This window comes from Papio anubis, chromosome 1 (genome assembly GCF_008728515.1).
Source record: "Papio anubis isolate 15944 chromosome 1, Panubis1.0, whole genome shotgun sequence".
Taxonomy (NCBI): domain Eukaryota; kingdom Metazoa; phylum Chordata; class Mammalia; order Primates; family Cercopithecidae; genus Papio; species Papio anubis.
This window is the reverse complement of record NC_044976.1, coordinates 31,003,527-31,028,781: the sequence shown is the minus strand read 5'-3', so window position 1 is coordinate 31,028,781 and position 25,255 is coordinate 31,003,527. Positions and strand designations below refer to the sequence as shown.

Sequence of the window (25,255 nt, the reverse complement as noted above, 5' to 3'; positions counted from 1 at the left end):
AACAAACATTAAAAGTTGTTCATTAGGAAAAAGGAAAATAATACCAGATCGAAACTTGGATCTATAGAAAATAATCAAAAGCACTGAAAATGGTAAGTATGTGAGTACATATAAAAGGCTATTTTTCCCATTTAGATGATGTCTTTAAAAGATAATTTACTGTTATGGCCGGGCACGGTGGCTCATGCCTGTAATCCCAGCACTTTGGGAGGCAGAGGTGGGCGGATCACCTGAGGTCGGGAGTTCGAGACCAGCCTGACCAACATGAAGAAACCCTGTCTCTACTAAAAATACAAATAGCTGGGTGTGGTAGCACATGCCTGTAATCCCAGCTACTAGGGAGGCTAAGGCAGGAGAATTGCTTGAACCTGGGAGGCGGAGATTGCGGTGAGCCAAGATCGCACCATTGCACTCCAGCCTGGGCAACAAGAGTGAAACTCCGTATCAAAAAAAAAAAAAAGATAACTTACTGTTTAACGTAAAAATAACATGCCGGGTATGGTGGCTCATGCCTGTAATCCCAGCACTTTGAAGGATGAGGTGGGAGGATTGCTTGAGGCCAGGAAGTCAAGACTACAGTGAGCTATAATCATGTTACTGCACTCTAGCCTAGGCAACAGAGTGAGATCCCATCTCCATAATAACAATAATAAATGTAATAAAATAACAAAAATACAACAAATAAGTATAGGCAGTAAGTATGGAGATAAAATGGAATACTAAAAAATACTACAAAAATTAAATGAGTCAGGAAAAGATGAAAGAGGAAACAGAAAACAAATAGAAAACAAGTAACAAGATGGTAGATATTAATCCAGCCATATGGGATTGTACATTAAATGTAAATGGATTAATGCTCCAATTAAAGACTGAGATTGTGAGACTGGGAAGAAAAAAAAAAAAGCAAGACCCAGCCACCAATTAAATGCTGTCTGTAAGACATCTACTTTAAACATAAAAGTTACTTAAGGAGGCCAGGAGCGGTGGCTCATGCCTGTAATCCCAGCACTTTGGGAGGCTGAGGCAGGCAGATCACGAGGTCAGGAGTTTGAGACCAGCCTGGCCAACACAGTGAAACCCCCATCTCTACTAAAAAACTACAAAAATAAGCTGGGTGTGGTGCCATGCACCTGAAATTCCAGCTACTTAGGAGGCTGAGGCAGGAGAATTGCTTGAACCCAGGAGGTGTGGATAGCAGTGAGCCGAGACCACACCACTGCACTCCAGCCTGGGTGATAGAGTGAGAATCCGTCTCAAAAAAAATTTTTTTTTAATTAATTAATTAAGGCAAGGCCCAGTGGCTCACATACTATAATCCTAGCACTTTGGGAGGCCCAGGTGGGTAGATCACTTGAGCCCAGGGGTTTGAGACCAGTGTGGGCAATATGGCAAAACCCCATCTCTACAAAAAATAAAAAAAATTAGCCAGGCTTGGCGGCACACACCTATAGTCCCAGCTACTTGGGTGGCTGAGGTAGGAGGATCACGAGCCCAGGAGGTTGATGTTACAGTGAGCCGTGATTGTACCACTGCACTCAGGCTGGGTACACAGCAAGGCTTTATCTCAAAAAACAACCCCAAAAAAAATAGAAAAAAAGAAAAAGAAAATGAAAACATATCAAAATGTGTGGGATGCAGCTAGCAGTGCCTAAAGGGGAGCCTATGGCTTAAAACGCTTAGAGAAAATAGGAAGTTCTCAGATCAATGATCTGATCTTCCACATTAAAAAGCTAAAAACAAGGCCAGGCATGGTAACTCATGCCTGTAATTGTGGCACTTTGGGAGGCCAAGAGTTCGAGACTAGCCTGGGTAACAGCAAGACGCCATCTCTATTTAACTTTTTAGAGACAGGGTCCTCACTCCATCACCTAGGCTGGAGTGCCGTTACACAACATTGGTTCACTCAGCCTCCTGGGCTCAAGGGTTCCTCCCACTTCAGTCTCCCAAGTAGCTGGGACTACAAGTATGTGCCACCACAATGCTTGGCTACTGTCTCTATTTTTTAAAAAAGAAACGTCAGGAGATGGAGACCATCCTGGCTAACACGGATAACATGGCAGTCCCCGCCTCTACTCGGGGTAACACAAAAAAATTAGCTGGGCATGGTGGCGGGTGCCTGGAGTCTCACCTACTTGGGAGGCTGAGGCAGGAGAATGCCGGGAACCCAGGAGGCGGAGTTTGCAGTGAGCCGAGATCATGCCACTGCACTCCAGCCTGGGTGACGGTGAGCCGAGATTTCTGCCTCCTAATGCCGCCGTACCAAAGCCCGTAATCCCAGCACTTGGGAGGCCTGACGCGGGCGACCAATGCAGGTCAGGAGATCGAGACCATCCTGGCTAACACGGTGAAAACCCCGCCTCTACTAAAATACAAAAACCAGGCCGGGCGAGGGTGGAAGCGGGCTTTCGTAGTCCCAGCTACTCAGGAGGCTGAGGCAGGAGAATACATAAACCTGGAGACAGAGCTTGCAGTGAGCTGAGATCCCGCCACTGTACTCCAGCCCGGTGACAGAGCTGCAGACCCGGGCTCCCCAAAAAAAAAAAAAAAAAAAAAAAAAAAAAGGCCGGGCGCCGGGTGGCTCAAGCCTGTTCAATCTATCTATCTATGTATCTATCTATCTCGGAATAAAAATTAGAACACAGGCCGGGCATGGTGGCTCATGCTCATAATCCCAGTACTTTGGGAGGCCAAAGCTGGAAACCATCTCTACAAAAAATTTAACAATTAGCTAGGCATAGTGACACATGCCTGTAGTCCCAGCTGCTCTGGAGGCCAAGGTAAGAGGATTACTTGAGCTAAGGAGGTTGAGGCTGCAGTGAGCTGTGACGGCCCCACTGCACTCTAGCCTGGGGGACACAACCAGACCCCATCTCAAAAAAATTAGTAACAAAACAGGGTTCGCTCTGTCACCTAGGTTGGGCACAAGTGATCCTCCCACACTGGCTTCCCAAAGCACTGGAATTACAGGCATGAGCCACCGTGCCCAGTTCTAAATGTTTTTCTAAAATCAGTAACAGGGTCGGGCACAATGGCTCACGCCTGTTACTCCAACATTTTGGGAGGCAGAGGTAGGCAGATATTTGAAGTCATAAATTTGAGACCAGCCTGGCCAATATAGCAAAATCCCACCTCTGATAAAATACAAAAAATTGGCTGGGCGCAGTGGCTCACACCTGTAATCCCAGCAATTTCAGAGACCAAGGTGGGCGGATCACCTAAGGTCAGGCGTTCAAGATCAGCCTGGCCAACATGGTGAAACCCCGTCTCTACTAAAAATACAAGAACTAGCCAGGCATGGTGGTGGGTGCCTGTAGTCCCGGCTACTCGGGAGTCTGAGGCTGGAGAATTGCTTGAAACTGGAAGGCAGAGATTGCAGTGAGCCGAGATCGAGCCACTGTACTCCAGCCTGGGTGACAGGGCGAGACTCCATCCCAAAAAAAAAAAAAAAAAGTCAACAACAGGAAAAGATCTCAGCCAGGCATGGTGGCTCATGCCTGTAATCCCACCACTGTGGGAGGCCAAGGCGGGCAGATCATGAGGTCAGGAGATTGAGACCATCCTGGCTAACATGGTGAAACCCTGTCTCTACTAAAAATACAAAAAATTAGGTCATGTGCAGTGGCTCACGCTTGTAATCCCAGCTACTCAGGAGGCTGAGGTTGCAGTGAGCCGAGATCATGCCACTGCGCTCCAGCCTGGGCAACAGAGTGAGACACTGTCTCAACAATAACAACAACAAAAAAAAAAAGAAAAGAAAAGAAAAGATCTCATTTGCACTTAACTGGAGGTTCTAGGCAGCACAAGAAAAGTAAATAAAAGGCATCTAAGTCAGAAAGAAACAAGTAAAAATTTCTTTATTTGCTGACAATATAACCTATAGAGAAAACCTGATAAAATCTATTAAACAGTTATCAAACTAATAAAAGAATTTAGGAAGGTTATAGAAAATAAGATCAAGACACAAAAATCAATTACATTTCTATATAATAGCAATGAACAGACACTGAAATTTTAAAAACTAAATCATTTTATGAAATAATCACAATATGAAACACTCAGGGATAAATTGGATAAAAGATGTGCAAGACTGTACAAAAGCTACAAAACATTTCCGAAGGAAATTAAAGAAGACTTTAATCGAAACACTTAATATTAAAATGTTTTAATTCTCAGCCGGGCGCGGTGGCTTACACCTGTAATCTCAGCACTTTGGGAGGCTGAGGAGGGCTGATCACTCGAAGTCAAGAGTTCGAGAACAGCCTGGCCAACATGGTGAAACCCTGTATTAAAAATAAAAAAATTAAGCTGAGTGTAGTGGCAGGCACTTGTAAACCCAGCTACTTGGGAGACTGAGGCAGGAGAATTGCTTGAATCTTGGAGGCAGAGGTTGCAGTGAGCTAAGATCGCACTACTGCACGACAGCCTAGGGAACAGAGCGAGACTCCATCTCAAAAAAACAAAATAAAATGTTAATTCTCTCTCTGTTTTATTTATTTATATAGACTCAATACAATCCCAACCAAAATCCCAGGCCTTTTTTAAGAAATTGATATACTGGGCCGGGCGCGGTGGCTCAAGCCTGTAATCCCAGCACTTTGGGAGGCCGAGACGGGCGGATCACGAGGTCAGGAGATCGAGGCCATCCTGGCTAACCCGGTGAAACCCCGTCTCTACTAAAAAATACAAAAAACTAGCCGGGCGAGGTGGTGGGCGCCTGTAGTCCCAGCTACTCGGGAGGCTGAGGCAGGAGAATGGCGTAAACCCGGGAGGCGGAGCTTGCAGTGAGCTGAGATCTGGCCACTGCACTCCAGCCTGGGCGACAGAGCGAGACTCCGTCTCAAAAAAAAAAAAAAAAAAAAAAGAAATTGATATACTGATCCTAAAATTTATATGGAAATGCAAAGAATCTACAAAAGCCAACACAACTGAAAAATAAGAACACTAGTGGAAACACATTAGTCTTTTTTTTTTCCTGGAAACCTGATTTTTCTAGAGACAACTGATTTTTGACAAAGGTACAAAGGTAATCCAATGCAGAATGGACAGTCTTTTCTTTTTTTTTTTTTTTTTTTGAGACGGAGTCTCGCTGTGTCACCCAGGCGGGAGTGCAGTGGTGGGATCTCCGCTCACTGCAAGCTCCCCGCCTCCCGGGTTCACGCCATTCTCCTGCCTCAGCCTCCCTAGAAGCTGGGACTACAGGCGCCCGCCGCCACGCCCGGCTACTTTTTTTGTATCTTTAGTAGAGACGGGGTTTTACCGTGTTCGCCAGGATGGTCTCGATCTCCTGACCTTGTGATCCGCCCGCCTCGGCCTCCCAAAGTGCTGGGATTACAGGCGTGAGCCACCGCGCCCGGCCAGTCTTTTCAATAAATGGTAAAAAAGCACCTGAATATCCATGTGCCAAGAAGATAAGCCTTACATTCCCCTCTCTCTCTCTCTCTATATATATATGTATTTTCTTGAGACAGTCTTACACTCTCACCCAGGCTGGAGTGCCGTGGTGCATCAATGCAACCTCCCTCTCCTGGGCTCAAGCAATCCTCCTGCCTCAGCCTTCTGAGTAGCTAGGACTACAGGTGTGTGTCACCACACCTGGCTAACTTTTTAATTTTTTTTGGTAGAGGCAAGGTTTCACCACATTGCCCAGGCTGGTCTCGAACTCTTGGGCTCAAGCAATCTTCCTATCTGAGCCTCCCAAAGTGCTGGGATTACATGCTTTAATCCATATCTTGCACTACATACAGAATATATTTTAAAACGATCACAGATCTAAATGTAATCCCTAAAGTTATAAAACCTCTAGAAAAAAAACATAGGAGAAAATTTTGGGGGCCTTTTCTTTCAGGCAAAGATTTTTTAGATACCACATGAAAGTATAATCGTGTGTGTGTGTGTGTGTGTGTGTGTGTGTGTGTGTGTATGTATATATATATATGTTTTTTTTTTTTTTGAGACAGAATTTTGCTCGTCGCCCAGGCTGGAGTGCAGTGGCATGATCTCGGCCCACCACAACCTCCGCTTCCCAGGTTCAAGCAATTCTCCTGCCTCAGCCTCCCGAGTAGCTGGAATTACAGGCTTGCACCACTACGCCCAGCTAATTTTGTATTTTTAGTAGAGATGGGCTTTCTCCATGTTGGTCAGGCTGGTCTCGAACTCCTGACCTCAGGTGATCCGCTTGCCTTAGCCTCCCAAAGTGCTGGGATTACAGGTGTAAGCCACCGCTCCTGACCCACGAAATTTTTAAAAACCTGATTAAAACTTACCTCATCTGCTATAACCAGTGACTACAAAGAAAAATAAATAAATAAAAATAAACAAACTTACTTCATCAAAACTAAGAATTTTTTTTTTTTTGAGAAAAAGTCTCACTCTGTCACCCAGGCTGGAGTGCAGTGCCATGATCTCGGCTCACTGCAATCTCCACCTCCCGGTTTCATGCCATCCTTCTGCCTCAGCCTCCTGAGTAGCTGGGACTACAGGCGCCCGCCACCACGCCCAGCTTTTTTTGTATTTTTAGTAGAGATGGGGTTTAACCATGTTAGCCAGGATGGTCTCGATCTCCTGACCTTGTGATCCGCCCACCTCGGCCTCCCAAAGTGCTGGGATTGCAGGCATTAGCCACCGCGCCTGGCAGAATTTCTGTTCTTTAGAAGACACTCGTGGGAATGAAAAGACAAGGCATACACTGGGAGAAAATATTTCCAAATTACTTATCTGGCAAAGAAACTTGCATTTGGAATATGTATTTAAAGAACTCTCAAAACTCAATAATAAGAAAATAATCCAATTTTTTAAATGAGCAAAAAATACTTCACCAAAGAAGATATACAGATGGCGAATAAGCACAACATTATTACTCATTAGGAAAATGCAAACGAAAACTACAATGAAAACTACAATGAGATATCACTACACATACATTAGAATGTCTAAAATTATAAAAACTGACCACTTCACAGCCATTAGGATGACTCCCATTAAAAAACAGAAAATAGGCTGGGCGTGGTGGCTCACACCTGTAATCCAACACTTTGGGAAGCCGAGGAAGGCGGATCACCTGAGGTCAGGAGTTAGAAACCAGCCTGGCCAACATGGCGAAACCCCGCCTCTACTAAAAATACAAAAATTAGCCAGGTGTGGTGGTGGGTGAATCCCAGCTACTTGGGAGGCTGAGGCAGGGAGAACTGCTTGAATCCAGGAGGCAGAGGTTGTAGCGAGCCAAGATCACACCATTGCATTCCAGCCTGGGCAACAGAGCAAGACTCTGTCTCAAACTAAAGTAAACTAAACTAAACTACTAAACTAACAAACAGAAAATAGGTGGCCAGGTGCAGTGGCATGGTAAAACATGGTCTCTACCAAAAATACAAAAAATTAGGCCGAGTGCGGGGGCTCAAGCCTGTAATCCCAGTGCTTTGGGAGGCCAAGGTGGGCAGATAACTTGAGGTCAGAAGTTCAAGACCAGCCTGGCCAACATGGTGAAACCCCATCTCTACTAAAAATACAAAAATTAGCCAGGTGTGGTGGACGCACACCTGTAATCCCAGCTACTCAGGAGGCTGAGACAGGAGAATCGCTTGAACCTGGGAGGCAGAGGTTGCAGTGAACTGAGATTGCACCACTGCACTCCAGCCTCAGCAACAGAGCAAGACTATCTTAAAACAAAACAAAAAACAAAACAAAACAAAAAATTAGTCAGGTTTGGTGGTAAGCCTGTAGTCCCAGCTACTTGGGAGGCTGAGGTGGGAGGACTGCTCGAGCCTGGGAGGCAGAAGTTGCAGTGAACTGAGATCACACCACTGTACTCCAACCTCAGTGGCAGACTGAGACTTTGTCTCAAAAAACAAATAAGTAAAAGAAAATAGTCTGGGTGCAGTGATATGTACCTATAATCCCAGCTACTAAAGAGGCTGGAGTGGGAAGATAGTTTGAGACCAGGAGTTTACAACCAGCCTGAGCAACACAGTGAGACCCTGTCTCTAAAAATTAAAAAAAAAAAAAAAAAAAAAAAAAAAAATTAGCCAGGCATGGTGGTGTGCACCTGTAGTTTAACCTTATTCAAGAGACTGATGCCAGGAGTTTGAGGCTGCACTGTACTATGGTTGTGCCACTGCACTCCAGCCTGGGTGACAGAGCTAGACTCCATGTTAAAAAAATAAATAAAATAAAAATAAAAAAATAAAAAAATATATATAATTAGCATATGATCTAGCAATTCCTCTTCTCAGTACGTAAGAATTGCAAGCAGAGTCTCAAAAAGATATCTGTAGACGCATATGCATAGCAGCATTATTCACAATAGCTAAAAGGTGGAAGAAAACCAAGTGTCCATTGATGTATAAATGGATAATCAAAATGTGGCATCCATACACTATAATATTACTAAGTCTTAAAAAGGAAGGAGATTCTGACACATGCTACAACAAACATGAACCTTGAGGACATTATGCTAAGTGAAATAAGCCAGTCACAAAAAGACAAATACCACTTTGTCTGACTCCACTTATGTGAGGTTCCTGTTACAGTAGTCAAATTCATAAACACATAAAGTGGAATGGTGGTTGTCAGGGGCTAAAGGGAGATGGGAATGGGGAGTTACTGTTTAATGGGTATAGAGCTTTGGATTTGTAGTGGGTATAGCGATGTGTGCCTATAGTCTCAGACACTCGGGAGGCTGAGGAGGAGGATTGCTTAAGCCTAGGAATTTGAGCCTAACCTGGGAAATGTAGCAAGACCTCCATCTTTAAAAAAATAAAAAACAAAGCTTCAGATGTACAAGACCAAAAAATTATTGAAATGGATATGGTGATGGCTGTACAACAATATGAATATACTTAATACCACTGAACTGTACACTTATAACTTTTTCTTTTTTGAGACGGAGTTTTGCTTGTCGCCCAGGCTAAAGTGCAATGGCATGATCTCGGCTCACTGCAACCTCTGCCTCCTGGGTTCAAGCGATTCTCCTGACTCGCCTCCCGAGTAGCTGGGATTGCAGGCATCTGCCACCACGCCTGGCTAATTTTTGTATTTTTAGTAGAGACGGGGTTTCACCAAATTGGCCAGGCTGGTCTCGAACTCCTGTCCTCAGGTAATCCGCCCACCCCAGCCTCCCAAAGTGTTAGGATTACAGGCGTGAGCCACTGCACCCAGCCAAAATGTTTCTATAAAAAGGTTTTAAAAAGATGGTTATGTGTATATTATGTGTATTTTACAATTAAAAACTTGGCAAAAAAGTTAAAAATAGTGACCATACCCAACTGCTGGTAAGGCTGGGAACAACCAGAATTCATACAACTGCTAATAGAAATAAAAAATGGTACAACTACTTTGGAACACAGTTTGGCAGTTTCTTAAAAAGTTAAACACACACCTACCATATGACCCAGTCAATATACAAAGATCTGTGCATGAATGTTCCTAACAGCTTTAGCTGTAATAGCCAAAAATTGAACATAAGCCAAATGCCCATCTAAGTGAATGGGTAAACATTCACTTAGGGATAAATCTATTTAATGGAATACTACTCAGCAATAAAAAGAAATAAACATGCAACATGGATGAATTTCAAAATAATTATGTTGAGACAAAGAAGCCAGACTCAAAAGACTACCATAGCATATGATTCCATCACATAAAACTTTAGAAAATGCAAACTAACGGCAGTAGACACTGGATCAGTGGTAAATCTTGCCTGGGGATTAGAGGGGGCAGAGAAAGGCAGAAGGGAGGAATTACAAAGGTGCACAAAGAAAGTTTTTAGTCCAATATGCTTATTATCTTTTTTTTTTTTTCTTTTTTGAGACAGAGTTTCGCTCTTGTTGCCCAGGCTGGAGTGCAATGACGCGATCTCGGCTCACCGCCTCCTCCGCCTCCTGGGTTCAAGTGATTCTCCTGCCTCAGCCTCCCGAGTAGCTGGGATTACAGGCAGGTGGCGGGTGCCTATAATCCCAGCTACTTGGGAGGCTGAGGCAGAAGAACCGCTTGAACGCAGGAGGTGGAGGCTGCAGTGAGCTCAGATCATGCCACTGCACTCCAGCCTGGACAACAGAGACTGTCTCAAACAAACAAACAAAAAAAAGAACTTCCAGAGAGAAAAAGACAGATCACATACAAATAAATAAAAGTTAAACTGATAACAGACTTCTTAAGAGCAGTACTGAATGTCTTCAAATTTCTTTTTTTTTTTTTTTTGAGACAGAGTCTTGCTCTGTCACCCAGGCTGGACTACAGGCGCCCGCCACCACACCCAGCTAATTTTTGTATAGTTTTTTTTTTAGTAGAGATGGGGTTTCACCATATTGACCAAGCTGGTCTCAAACTCCTGACCTTGTGATCCACCCGCCTCAGCCTCCCAAAGTGCTGGGATTATAGGTGTGAGTCACTGCGCCCGGCCATGTCTTCAAATTTCTGAGCAAAAATTGATTTTAAATTTAGAATTCTGTATCAAACTATCAATCAAGTATAAGGATAGAATAAAGACATGCTCAGATATGCAGAGACAAAAAAAATCTATGCATCCTTTCTTAGATATTCTCAGAGGATGTCCTCTACTAAAACCAAAAATAAGAAAGAGGAAGATACAGGATCCAAGAAACAGGATTCAACCCAGTAGGGCAGCAGAGGAAAATCCTGGGATGACAGCTCTGTTGCAGGGCTACAGAACAAGCAGTGCAAATTGGAGCAGTAGAACAGAAGGCTCTAGGAAAAAGCTCTCCTGAAAAAAAATTCAATGAAAGAAAGTGAAGCAATTAACAACTCTACAAAAATAAACAATTCAAGAAAGAAAATGAAGCCATAATATACTACTTGGCTTTTCAGTGAACAATACTTAGTTGTGACACAAACACAATGAATACTGATTTAACACCCTTTAGGAAGCTACTATAAAAAAAACAAAACAAAACAAAAACAAAAACACAAGCCAGGTGCAGTGGCTCACACCTGCAATCCCAGCACTTTGGGAGGCCGAGATGGGGAGATCACTTGAGCTCAGGAGTTCAAAACCAGCCTGACCAACATGGCAAAACCCCATCTCTACTAAAATACAAAAATTAGCCAGACGTGGTGGAGTGTGCCTGTAGTCCCAGCTACTTGGGAGGCTGAGGCACGAGAATGGCTTGAACGTGGGAGGCAGAGGTTGCAGTGAGCCAAGACTGTACCACTGCACTCCAGCCTGGGTGACAGAGCGAGACTCCAGACTAAAAAAAAAAAAAAAAAAAAAAAAAAAAAAAGCACAAAAAAACCAGTGCTGGCAAGGATGGGGAAAAATTAAAACTCTCGTGCACTGTTGGTAGGACTGCAAAATGGCGCAACTGCTGTGAAAAACAGTATGAAAGTTTCTCAAAAAATTAAAAACAGACCTACCATATGGTCCAGCAATGCCACTTCTGCATATATATCCAAAAGAATTAAAAATAGGGTCTTAAAGAGATAGCTGTAGACCCATGTTCATAGTGGCACTATTCACAATAGCCAAGAAGTGGAAGCAACCCTAATGTCCACTGACAGATGAATGGATCAAACAAAATGGTGTGTATATATACAATGGAATATTATTCAGCCTTAGAAAGGAAGGAAATTGAGTGGTGAGAAAAATAGAAAAAAATAAAAATAAAAATTTTTAAAAAGGAAGGAAATCCTGTCACATGCCACAACGGGTAAACCTTGAAGACATTATACTAAATGAAATAAGCCAGTCACAAAAAGATAAATATTGTATGATTCCACTTATAAAAGGTATCTAAAGTAGTCATATTTAAAAAAAAAAGAAAAGAAAGTAGAATGGTGGTTACCAGAGACTGAGGGGAGAGAAGGGGAACTGTTGTGTAGGTATAGAGTTTTAGATTTGCAAGATGAAGAGGTTCTGGAGATATGTTTCACAACAATGTGAATATATGTAACATTACTGAATTGTGCACTTAAAAATGGTTAAGATGGTAAATTTTATGTTAGACGTATTTTTTTACAATTAAAAAAAGATTAACGGGATCATGCCAATAGGAACAAGAATCATCTTTTTTTTTTTTTTTTGAGACGGAGTCTCGCCTGTCGCCCAGGCTGCGTGCAGTGGCTGTGATCTCTCGCTCATTGCAAGCTCCACCTCCGGCTCATTTACTCCTCCACCAGCCTCCCAAGTAGCTGGGACTACAGGCGCCACCACGCCTCGCTAGTTTTGTATTTTTAGTAGAGACGGGTTTCACCATGTTAGCCAGGATGGTCTCGACCTCCTGACCTCGTGATCCACCCGCCTCGCCTCCCAAAGTGCTGGGATTACAGGCTTGAGCCACCGCGCCCGGCCAAGAATCATCTTGAAGGAGCTCCCATTTATCAAATTTGAGACAAACTGAGCATCAAAAAGAAAAAAGAACAGTAGCTATAATTGATTACAACACATTGATTCTTTTGAGACGGAGTCTTGCTCTGTCCCCCTGGCTGGAGTGCAGGAAAAGGGATCCGCTCACTTGCAAGCCCGGCCCCGGTTCCCAAAGCACTCTCCTGCCTCAGCCTCCTGGGCGGTAGCTGGGACTACAGGCACCTGCCATCACACCGCTAATTTTTTTATATTTTTAGTAGAGACGGGGTTTCACCATGGTCTCGGGATCTCCTGACCTTGTGGATCCTACCGGGCCTCCCAAAGTGCTGGGATTACAGGCGTGAGCCACCGCGCCCGGCCTACACATTGATTCTTTAAAAAAAAATCCATGAGGTTATAGTAATACTAAAATAATAGAAAATCTTTATAAAAGAATGCTAGTTAATAACTGTAGAAGAAGTTACATATTTAGAAAATGAACATTCTTTTGAGATAGAACTTTGCTCTTGTTGCCCAGGCTGGAGTGCAATGGCGTGATCTTCACTTGCTGCAACTTCTGCCTCCTGGGTTCAAGAGATTCTCCTGCCACAGCCTACCAAGCAGCTGGGATTACAGGTGCCCACAACCACGCCTAGCTAATTTTTATATTTTTAGTAGAGACAGGTTTCATCATGTTAGTCAGGCTGGTCTCGAACTTCTGACCTCAGATGATCCACCTGCCTCGGCCTCCCAAAGTGCTGGGATTATAGGCACGAGCCACCACACCCAGCCAAAAAAGAACATTTTCTATGTAACTCCCAGTGCAATAGCTCATTCAAGCAAGGATCATCAATAAATGCTCAAGCAATCAGGTGAAGAGTTAGTTGTTGGGGAATAGGATATTCACATGGTACCAAAGCATCACCCCACAGATAATTTACTAATTACAAAGGGGTAAATGTACTTTACAATGGATAGATATGGCAGTTTACACCTTAACAAACTTAGTATTACTATTTGTGGAACAACCTGTCATTAAGTGTCATATATGCCTCCTAATTTGGTTAGGAGGATATAGTGTAGGATGAATACACGATAGTACCTAGGAATTATTCCTGCCAAAAACACTTAATTCGAATCTAATCCCACCTCTGGACCCAGCTTCTAGTTTACAGGAAATACAGAGGATGGAGGAACAAATTAAGAAACAGACAAAATTCAGAATGTGGGACAATCTATAAAACAAGTGACCTAAATTAAAAGAGAGTAAGGAGACAAAAACTAAACATGTGAACTCTGATTAGATGCTATTTCACCAAAGTTACAAAAATACATTTTTGGGACAACTATGGAAATTGGAATATGGAATATATATTAGATGATTTTTTAAAAGTTATGATTAAATATAAATTACCAATAAACAAAAAAGTTTAACCTTACCAATTATTAAAACAAAATATGTTAAAATTTACCTATCAAAATGGTGACACTAAAAATTAATACATGACCGGGCGCGGTGGCTCAAGCCTGTAATCCCAGCACTTTGGGAGGCCGAGACGGGCGGATCACGAGGTCAGGAGATCGAGACCATCCTGGCTAACACGGTGAAACCCCGTCTCTACTAAAAATACAAAAAAAAATTAGCCGGGCGAGGTGGCGGGCGCCTGTAGTCCCAGCTACTCGGGAGGCTGAGGCAGGAGAATGGCATAAACCTGGGAGACAGAGCTTGCAGTGAGCTGAGATCCGGCCACTGTACTCCAGCCTGGGTGACAGAGCGAGACTCCGTCTCAAAAAAAAAAAAAAAAAATTAATACAATTTTTTGGGGCAGGACCATCTGGTAACTTGTAACAGTTTTTTAAATGTTTATATACTTTACCCAGCAATTCCACTTCTAGGGATTCATCCTATAGAAATAAGAGTTGTACATAAACATCTATTGACCAGAATGTTCACTGCAGCATTACTAGTGAAAATGGACACAATCTAATTTACCAAGATGAAATAAATTATATAATAAAATACTTTGTAATCATTAAAAATCTTAATTTCAAATATTTAACATGAAAAGTTCCTTAATATATTAAGTACAAAGAAAGCAGATTATAAACTATTAATATGTAATTTCCCTGTATATATTCTACCTTACAGGAAAGATAATTATCAAAATGTTAATTTTGTTATTTCTAGGTGGCAGGATGGATTTATAGGTGATTTTAAGTTTTTTTCTTTGTAGGAGAGAGACTCATTATTTCTAATGTCTGAAAATAAAAAATGGGCCAGGTGCTGTGGCTCATGCCTGTAATTCCAGCACTTTGGGAGGCCAAGGTGGGCGGATCACTTGCGGCCAGGAGTTCGAGACCAGTCTGGCCAAAATTGTGAAACGCTGTCTCTACTAAAAATACAAAAATTAACCAGGTGTGGCTGCCCACACCTGTGGTCCCAGCTACTTGGGAGGCTGAGGCAGGACAATTGCTTGAACCCGGGAGGCAGAGGCTTCAGTGAGCTGAGGTCGCACCACTGCACTCCAGTCTGGGCAACAGAGTAAGACTCTGTCTCCAAAAAAAAAAAAAAAAAAAGAAAAGAATAAAAAATGAAAGACAGAACAAAGTTATTTTTCATAATGCTAGAGGGCAGAACTAGAAACTACCACTAGAAGTTACAGGGAAGCCACAATTGACTCAACGTAAGGAATAACTTTCTAACAACTAGAATTTTCTAAGCAATGAATGACCTGCCTTATGAGGTAATGTGTTTTGCATTATTAGAACTCCAAACAAAGGCTAAATGGTCACTTGGCAAAGATACATAGAACAGATTTATGTTTTAGGAGATTAAAGAGAAGCTCTTAATTGTCCTTTTCTACTTTAAGTACATATAGTTTCACAGAAAGTTTTCCACTTGCAAGGATACCAGAAAGGAAGTGGTATTTCTTTTTAAGTGTTATTATTAAAAAAAAAAAAATGCGGCACTAAACTAAAGACATTATACTTACATTAGAATAATGGAATTGAAGGATGATTTACTTTGTTACATTCTACATCAATAATATATACATTATTGATAAAGTGAAAAGACATAACTAACCCCATGGAGAGGATTCAAACTGAACTGGCAAGAACTACATTTGAATCTACTCCTTACTAATTTCTCTGTGTCTGATAAGAACCTGAAGAATTATACTTTTTTAAGGTTAAATACAATAAACATCTCAAAAAGGAGGACAGGAAGTACTATGCTCCCCTTTTGTGCTTCTGGCTGCACTATAATTCACATACAAATGGAGGAAAGGTGAAGAATACAGCACTCCCGCCCTTGCAATATGGTATATGAAAATCTTACGATTTTGGATGTAGGAACACTGGGCAATGGAAGTGACAGAAAAACTTATTATACTGGGTTCCTGGAAGGCAGAAGGAAGTGCCAGAGGTCTGTGAAATTTTTAGAGTAATTTGTAATGTTGAAAAAAATGAATGCCCTAAAAGACGTGCTTAAAAAACAACTTTTTAATTATGGAAATTGTCAAATATACACAAAAGTAGAAAGTGGACTCACCACTCACCTTCATTTATCAACATTTTATCAAAGCTATTTCCAGTATTTTTTGTCTGTGATTTAAAAACAAACACTAGATTTAAGGCTATTTTACCTATAAAAAATTCAGTATGAAAAGATATCCTTTCTTGCTGATAACAGCAACTATTCAATGTTAGTTGCTAGCGCTAGGTACTGTTCTATGCCTTATACCCGTACAATTTTCATGTAAGCTAAGATTTGATATTATCCCCATTTTACAAATGAGTTTTTAATGGCTCACCCAGCCAGTAAGCAGTGGTGCCAAGATGTGAACCCAGATGTTAACTCTAGACTAGACTTTCTTCTCTCAACCACTGAAGTATGCTGCCTATTCACTATAGTTATTCTAGCTATTCTTTATGGGATATAGATTGTTGTGGTAATACTGGGAGAGGAACTGCTGAATGGCGAAAAAGACTGAAAATGATGTTATAGTGTGAACAGCTGCTCTTTACTTTTCTTGGGAAATTTTCTTTAAATGTTCCAAATGAGAGAGAAAACGTAACTGGATATCATCAGTGTCAACTGCCTAGGATATAAAAAAAGGAGTCAGCTCACAGAGGGAAAAGCAATGACATGACTAGGCCTCTTCCACAGAGCTTGAATATAGACAGATTTCTTTTAAATTTGCCCCTTCAATGGTCGGGGGAGAGGTGGAGAGGAGAGGTTTCTCTACTTCTACCAGACCTAAAATAGTTCTAGCAAAGGGATCTCACAAGCAGAGGGCTAATAATCAGTATAATATTTGGTTGCTTATGAAATATTCAGTGAAAAAAGGACAGGGGATAAAAAATTCTTCTGACTGATGTCTCTGAGTTCTAAACCTTTCACTCATAGTCTTATAAAACAAACAAGAAAAACTACTACATAATTCAGGATTTGTCAAAAGAAAGAAGAGTCTCCTCTGCGAAAGGACCAAAAATCCTCCTAAAACGCTCCCTAGTGATTTACAATAGATCTTAGAGTAATTAAACTAATTATCTTCTCTGTGGAGCTCACCTAGGGCATCCTTCTTCCTCATCTTCCACTTTTCCCAAACACAAGCAGAAGGGCTCCTTCCCTGCTCCTACTGTACTTTATATGTAATTCTATCAGAACACTAATCAATACTGCAGTGTAATTATCTTCTTCTCTGGGCTATGAATTCCCAGAGGGCCACGACCCTATCTTACTCCTCTTTACATTTCTAATTCCTTTTCTTCCTACCTACCACCACTGAAATACTCGAGAAAAGTTTGCAGAATGAATAAAGATGACAGAACATGGATTTTTTTTTTTTTTGAGACAGAGTCTCATTCTGTCACCCGTGTTAAAGTGCGATGGCATGATCTTGGCTCACTGCAACCTCTGCCTCCCGGATTCAAGTGATCGTTGTGCCTCAGCCACACGAGTAGCTAGGATTATAGGCATGTGCCACCACACCTGGCTAATTTTTTTTTTTCCCAAAAGAATACAATTCAGCTAATTGTTATAGTTTTAGTAGAGATGGGGTTTTGCCATGCTGGCCAGGCTGGTCTTAAACTCCTGGCCTCAAGTGACCTGCCTTCCTCTGCCTCCAGAAGTGCTGAGATTACAGGCATGAGCCACCACGCCTAGCCTGGAGTGATCTTTTTAAGAAGTGATTCTTTTATCAGTATAAAACCTCTCTAACCCCTTCACCTTCAGTTCTTCCCACAAGTCTCCCCTTTAGGAGCTTTCCCATCAGCCAACAGTTCAGGCTGAATGATAACATGGACTGTAGTCTCTTGAGAGCTGGAGAAAGAATCTAGTCACTTTGGTTTGCAATTATCTTCTAATGAAGAGGGGAGAACACAACTTGAAGGATCTGGAAGGTAGCCAAACCTTTCAAGAGCTTTTATTCAGAAGCCAAAATGCAGAATGGTATTTGAAATGCCTGCTTTTACATTTAAATGCTTGAAGGTAACAGGGAAAATAAAACATTGCAAATTTTAAAAACCACTGATTAGTAAGCAGCACCTGGTCATCCACTTCCATCATTTTTCAGACAAAAAATCCCTAGCAAAAATGTACAGGTCTGGGTTAAAGCCCTCAGCCATGAGGGAGGCACCTTTCATGTACTGTTGTAAGCGTGCTTAGACCCCTCTCTAATAATGGTTAACCAAACCACTTTGAGAATTATCTAGTTAGGCAATCCCTTTAAACGAAAATCTTTGAGTAAGGAAGTTATCTTTCTCAAGAATTTAAGAAAATTCTAAACAATCTCCCAGTCAGTTTAAGCTGTTACAGTGGAAAGAGAAAGTTGCATCACATGTTTTTATGCCTTTCTTTGGTTACCATGTTACCTTGGTTAGTGTCCTCTGGGTCTTCTATATGAGCAATGACACTCCTGAGATAAAGCTGCTTCTGCTGTTCTAGATTTGATTGTGAAAACGTCGGAACATTAGTCCTTGGATAAAGCAAACCAGAAAAAAGAAAAACAGCCCATTAGAAACAGGAATATAGAGCTTTGTAGAGAGAAGTGATATACTGCTGATTGATTAGAACTAAGTTTCAGAGGCAAAATTATCTTTATGATCAAGAGGCAGAGGACAGTATTAGCCAAAAAAAAAAAAAAAAAAACTCAAATGGAGTATGGAATCGAGAAAAAAGAAGAGAAGCTGGGTGTGGTGGCTAACACATGTAATCCCAGCACTCTGGGAGTCTCAGGCAGGAGGACTGCTTGAGGCCAGGAATTTGAGACCCGCCAGGGCAACACAGTGAAACCCAATAAATTTTTTTTTTAAATGAGCTGGACATGGCTGCGTGTGCCTATAGTCCGAGCTACTCAGGAGGCTGAGGAGGGAGGATGACTTGAGTTCACGAGTTCAAGCTGCTGTGAGCTATGATCACACCACTGCATTCCAGCTTGAAGGAAATAGATACAACCTCCTGCTAACAAGGAATAGAAAGGTGAAGATTACCTAGTCCCTAGAGAAAGAAAGTATTTGTTGAGTAATTCAAGGTTAGTCAGAAAATAGCTAACTTTCTAGAGTGAAATTGAAAAGTTAAATGGGATAAAGACTGAAAAGAATCACTGTATCTGGCAATCAGCAACGGTGACCTTGGTGAAAGCAGTTTCTGGCCCATATTCATACTGACTGACTGTACCAAAGAGTCAGTGGATAAGAATATTGAGACTGCAAATTTATTACTGTCCCAAGTAGCCTGAGTTGTGAGTTTTTTATATCACTTACATTGTAAGCAATTCACAAGATTTCTCTCAATTATGTGAACAAAATAAAAAACCAGGAAACTGGGATTCAGGGTCGTAGTCAAAGGAAACTTTAGCCTTATTTGTAACAATTTAAATATTTATTTTTTATATAAGGTCTGTCTCCCAGGCTGGTGTGCAGTGGCATGATCTCGGCTCACTGCAACCTCTGTCCCCTGGGCTCAAGCAATCTTCCCACCTCGGTCTCCCTAGTAGCTGGGACCACAGGTGTGTGCCACCACACCTGGGTATTTTTTTTTATTTTTAGTAGAGGCGGGGTCTCGCCATGTTGCCCAGATTGGTACTGAACTCCTGAGTTCTAGCAATTGGCCCACCTCAGCCTCCCAAAGTACTGGGATTTCAGGTGTGAGTCACTGCACCCGGCCTAATTAAATTTTTTAAGCAAAATAAATATAATAAATGTATAAGCAAAATAAATATAATAAATGTATAAGCAAAAGAATTTTTTAAAATCTCACTGTAAGGAAGCTAATCTGATTCAACATTAAAAAAAAAAGCTTCTCTAGTAGATTCAGTTTAAAAGGACCATATAGAGACACTGCCATCTCCTGGTAACAAGAGAATAAATTGAAAAGGTGACACAAATTTGCAACCCCTACTAGAATTTTTTTGCGAGGGCAGTTGTATGCAACTTGGGAGAGACGACAAAATGATTTTCTACTAGTTGTATTTTAACATTTTGGTTAAAATTATTCTAACCTCTTATCATATATGTGACCAGGCTGCCCCATGCATAGGAGAAGATATCTTACATTTGTAGTGTTTTCACTAATATGTCTATTTTGCTTTCAAAATAACCCTGTAAAGCAGCAGAGGAGGTACCATTAGCCTTATTTTATACATAAACACTGACTTGCCAAAAGTCACATAGTTGGTAGTGCTGGAACTTCAAATTTGCTTACTCCTGGAGCAGGGTTTTTTCCCTACACTAAGAGGAAACAGGAGGGGAAGAAAGAAATTGAAGAGAATCAAAAGAAGTCAGAATATTTAATTATAATTTACATTACCTGGTCTTGGTTTGTAGAACAGGAATGACTTTGCCTAGTCTTCTCTCATGGCCTTTCATCTTCCCAAAATCCTTGTTAAGAATATCCTGCTTTTTTGAGGAAAAGGAATGCAAAAGGAAAGGTGATTCTCAGTTACAAGAAAACCACTGAAAACAAGACTATTTATGGAAATATTTTTTAACCAAAGGCTACAAAAGCATATTCGTGAACACTACTGTGTACCACGTATGACAGTAGTGCTTTAAATAACAACTGTAATCTTAAAAAAAAAAAAAAAAGAAAAAGAAAAAAGAAACCCTGGCCAGGTGCAGTGGCTCACGCCTATAATCCCAAAACTTTGGGAGGCCAAGGCGGGTGGATTACCTGAGGTCAGGAGTTTGAGACCACCCTGGCCAACATGGTGAAACCCAGTCTCTACTAAAGTATAAAAATTAGCTGGGCATGGTGGTGCACATCTGTAATCCCAGCTACTCCAGAGGCTGAGACAGGAGAATTGCTTGAACCTGGGAGGCGGAAGTTGCAGTGAGCTGAGATTGTGCCACTGCACTGCAACCTGAGGGACAGAGTAAGACTCTATCTCAAAAAAAAAAAAAAAAAAAAAAGAAACAGTATGTGGCAGGGATTATTACACCCATTTGGCAGATAGGGAATCAGGTTCAAAAAAGTTAGGTAAATTGCCCAAGATTTTTCAGCTCTTTCATGGCTGACTCAGAGATAGTGCTGTATCTTAATATATAGCATGGCAATAAAGATTGAGACATAGGCTGAAACCCAAAGACAGGAAAAATAATAGAATTACCATCTTAGTAATTATTCAACAGAGGGTAATTTAATACTATGTACCAGGTGATATAAATACATTATTTCATTAATCCTTATTATACTATGAAGTATTATTTACTGCAATTTAGATAAAGAAATGTGGGGAAACATAGAGGCTAAATAATTAGCCCAGGGTCACAGTGCTAGTCAGGATTAAAACCCCAATTTGTCTGAATACAAAGCTCTGCCAGATTATAACAAATGTACCACTGTGGAGTAGGATGCTCACAGCAGGGGAAGTTGTGTATGTGAGGAGATAGCGGGTATATGGAAACTCTGCTATACATCTGAATAAAAATAATTTCATTTTTCTCTTCACCTTGAAAAAAATGTACTTACTTTGTTCGATGAGCTGGAAACAACTGGAGATCTCATCTCACAACTTGACTTGTGTGAACCACCACTTCTGCAGGATGACTCCATATTAGAAGGAGTCTCTGAATGGTCTGAGATCCGAGAGAATACAGATGTAGGGTTCTCACTGTCAGGCATATTTTTATCAGAGACAGCTTGTTCAAAGTTATTGTTTGAAGAAGAGAGCTGGGGCCCATCCCAGGCAGAGTTATTGGGGCTGACCCCTTCAGATTCAGTACAAAGTTTGCTTTCACTTGAGCTAAGACCATCTTCTCTCATCTCTTCTCCAAGGGAAGAGAGTTTTTCAGTATCTTTGGATGAATCAGTCTCGTCCTTATCAAGCAAAGAATCACAAACTGTTGGATTAAATGGTGCAACAGTTACTTTTATAAGATTCTTTTCTAGTACAGAGCGTCTGTTTAATGGTTTAGTAGGAGTTGGTCCATGACCACTTGATGTACTTAGCTGAGGTAGTTTGAAGAGGTCAGGAGTCTCAGCTACTTGTCCCAAGCTGTAGGATGAATTTTTCTCTTGGGGGGTATCAAGTAGAATTTGACTCCCTCTTTCTCCCTTCTCAACATGCCCACCGTCATCTTCCCCAGAAGACTGCTCACATGATGGGTCATCTTCCTTCAACAGTGCATCGATCTCTTCCTCTGTGTAATTTACATCACCATCATCTTCTTCTCCCTCTGACAGCTCCAGCAAGGAGTCATCCAATCCATCCTCATCCAAGGAACTCCAAGAAAATGGGGCACTGTCTTTAGGCAAGACAGCGGTACCAGAAGACTGTTCAGAGGGCACCCGTGAGCACATCATTTCTGGAGAAATAAGACAGTTTCATTGAGGAAGAGAAAATAACCTTATACCAACTCCAGTCCACTATATGTGGGTAATATTCTAGTATTTCAAAATCTTTGCACTGTGACTTGTAGCATAAGAAATAATTTTTTTTTTTTTGAGACAGAGTCTCGCGCTGTCACCCAGGCTGGAGTGGAGTGGCCGGATCTCAGCTCACTGCAAGCTCCGCCTCCCGGGTTTACGCCATTCTCCTGCCTCAGCCTCCCGAGTAGCTGGGACTACAGGCGCCCGCCACCTCGCCCGGCTAGTTTTTTGTATTTTTTAGTAGAGACGGGGTTTCACCAGGTTATCCAGGATGGTCTCGATCTCCTGACCTCCTGATTTGCCCGTCTCGGCCTCCCAAAGTGCTGGGATTACAGGCTTGAGCTACCGCGCCTGGCCAAGAAATAATTTTAAGATATTTAACCTTAGCAGAAACATGGAAATACATGTTAGAACAATGAGATACTTTTTGCCTATCAAAATGGCAATAATTAAGATGCCGTGATAATCTGGATTGGTGAGGATGTGGAGAAACAAGCATTCACACACTATCAGTAAAAGCATTAAGTCAGTATGGTATTTTGTGAAGAGTAATTTGACTATACCATTTGACCTGGCAATTTCACTTCTAGAAATCTGTCCTTCATATATATATACATGGATGTTCAAAGTAGCCAAATCCTGGAGGCAACCTAAATGTCCATTACCAAGAGAACTGTTCAGTAAATCATGGTACATTTGTGCTATGGAGTACTTTTCAATTATTTAAAAACACAATGAAGTAGACCTGTATGTACTATCATGGAATGATATCTACAACATACAAACAAAATAAATGTATATTATGTAAAATGTCTGAATATTCAGTTTACACTTTAACACAAAACAAATATGTATTACTTTTGAAATAAAACAAAATTCGAGAACACAAGAAGGTAAATAACTGTCTTCCATACTGTGTGGAGCTGCTGGAGCAGTCTCTGCCTTCGCCACGAGACCAAATGGAAAAAGGTTTCAGTTCCTGCTAGCTGTTCCTTTCAGGAGACTTGTCAAAATGATTGACTCCCACCTTCCTGCAGGCAAAAAGAAAATTAGAGGATCTTCTCATCACTTTCAACTCTGCTAATTACAAAGTCAACTGTATTATGCTTTAAGGTGCTCGATGTATTAATTTTAATCTTGATTTTTTTGTAATACCAGAAAGTTGGATTTTCTGAGTCAAGAACACCAAAGAAAAAAATCTTCAAAGAAAAAAAAATTATGCAACTAAGAGAACTAGTTTTGTTCCTCCCAACAATTTGTACTTTTTTAAGACTATCATCTACTTTAGTAGGATGAATACTGGTGTGGGAGTCCAAAGACCTGGGGTGTAGTCCTGGTTGTATCACTAGCCAGCTCCAATAACTTGGGTATGCCACTTGACCATTTAGACTTGTTTCCTCATTTACAAAATGGGAAAGGGATGGAAAAGGAGTGCTAGGCAATGTCTAAGTTTCCACCAAAATCTAAAACTTAATCATGATCTCACACACACAATTCTTTAAATATATATATAGAAAAAACGCCAAAAAAAAAAGGTCATTAAAGATACAAACACAAGCCTGGGCAACAAGGTGAAATGCTGTCTCTACAAAAAACAGAAAAATTGGCGGGGCATGGGGGCACATGCCTGTAGTTCCAGCTACTCATGGGGCTGAGGTGAGAGGATCACTTGAGGATGGGCGGTTGAGGCTGCAGACAGCAGTCATCGTGCTGCTGCACTCCAGTCAGGGTGACACAGCAAGGCCCTGTCTCAAAAGAAAAATAAAAAAAAGATACAAACAAAAATTGATGACTACTATAACTTGTAGGGACCATAAAGGTAGGTCAAGGTCAGATTTAGTATCATTTTACTTTTCTACTTGAATAGTTAGTTGTACAATTAAAACCTAGTTTTTAGCCGGGCGCGGTGGCTCAAGCCTGTAATCCCAGCACTTTGGGAGGCCGAGACGGGTGGATCACGAGGTCAGGAGATCGAGACCATCCTGGCTAACACGGTGAAACCCCATCTCTACTAAAAAATACAAAAAACTAGCCGGGTGAGTTGGCGGGCGCCTGTAGTCCCAGCTACTCGGGAGGCTGAGGCAGGAGAATGGCGTAAATCCGGGAGGCGGAGTTTGCAGTGAGCTGAGATCCGGCCACTGCACTCCAGCCCGGGCGACAGAGCGAGACTCCGTCTCAAAAAAAACAAAAAAAAAAAAAACCTAGTTTTTAAACAGCTAATGATAGACCTAATCTATAATTATTTTCCAGATGGGAAAGGTGATAAAATGCTAGTATTTCACATATCTGAGAAGTATAAGAAATGCTTAAATACTGAACTCAATAATTTGGAAAAGTATTTGTAGCCTTGTTAACTGTAAAATTTCCCCTACTCCTTGACCCTCCACGCCACACCCTGAGTTTTAACTTTAGTTCATGCATTTTTTTTTTTTTTTCTGAGACGGAGCCTCGCTCTGTTGCCCAGGCTAGAGTGCAGTGGCACAATCTCGGCTCACTGCAAGCTCGGCCTCCCGAGTTCATGCCATTCTCCTGCCTCAGCCTCCCAAGTAGCTGAGACTACAGGCGCTCGCCACCACACCCGGCTAATCTGTTGTATTTTTAGTAGAGATGGTCTCGATCTCCTGACCTTGTGATCCACCCGCTCAACCTCCCAAAGTACTTGCGATTATAGGCGTGAGTCACCGCACCCAGCCTAGTTCACGCATTCTTTTAGAAGATATTTTTTGAGGTACAATCATCACACAGCACAAGCTGCATGATACGTCTCTTTATGATTTCCAAGAAATCAAGATATAGCTCCCTATAATATGTAATGTATAATCTTGCTAGGGAAATAACACTGAAAATTAAGCACCAATATGAGATAATATAAAATGGTATGGACAGTAAAGTACTAGAGAAAGAGAAGGGAGGGATTACAGAATTTTAGAACTAGAAGGGACCTAGTTAAACGTACTCATATCCTATTAAACGTACTCATATCAGAAATGAAACGGGAGAAAAATAAATATTAAATACCTATTATAAAACAGGTGCTCTGAGACACATTCTATAACTCTTTAACCTCTCAACACAACTCTGTAAAG

At 41.4% G+C, this 25,255-nt stretch overlaps 1 protein-coding gene across 5 annotated transcripts in view; it reads right to left on the bottom strand.

The window, feature by feature from the left end:
• S100PBP (S100P binding protein) overlaps nt 1-25,255 on the bottom strand; it is a 43,213-nt gene that overhangs the window by 11,921 nt on the left and 6,037 nt on the right. For 4 of the 5 annotated variants that reach the window (XR_002522349.2, XM_009204125.4, XM_003891526.4 and 1 more), the window contains exons 2-5: nt 23,084-23,200; nt 21,270-22,105; nt 20,109-20,197; nt 18,173-18,276 (exon numbers count right to left, since the gene is read on the bottom strand). Coding sequence is in view for 4 of the 5 variants with exons in the window: in XM_009204125.4 (XP_009202389.2) it covers nt 18,173-18,276; nt 20,109-20,197; nt 21,270-22,103 (1,027 nt within the window). In the remaining variant the exon portion in view is untranslated. The remainder of the gene's footprint in view (nt 1-18,172; nt 18,277-20,108; nt 20,198-21,269; nt 22,106-23,083; nt 23,201-25,255) is intronic. The other variant, XM_017959414.3, reaches the window with a different exon arrangement.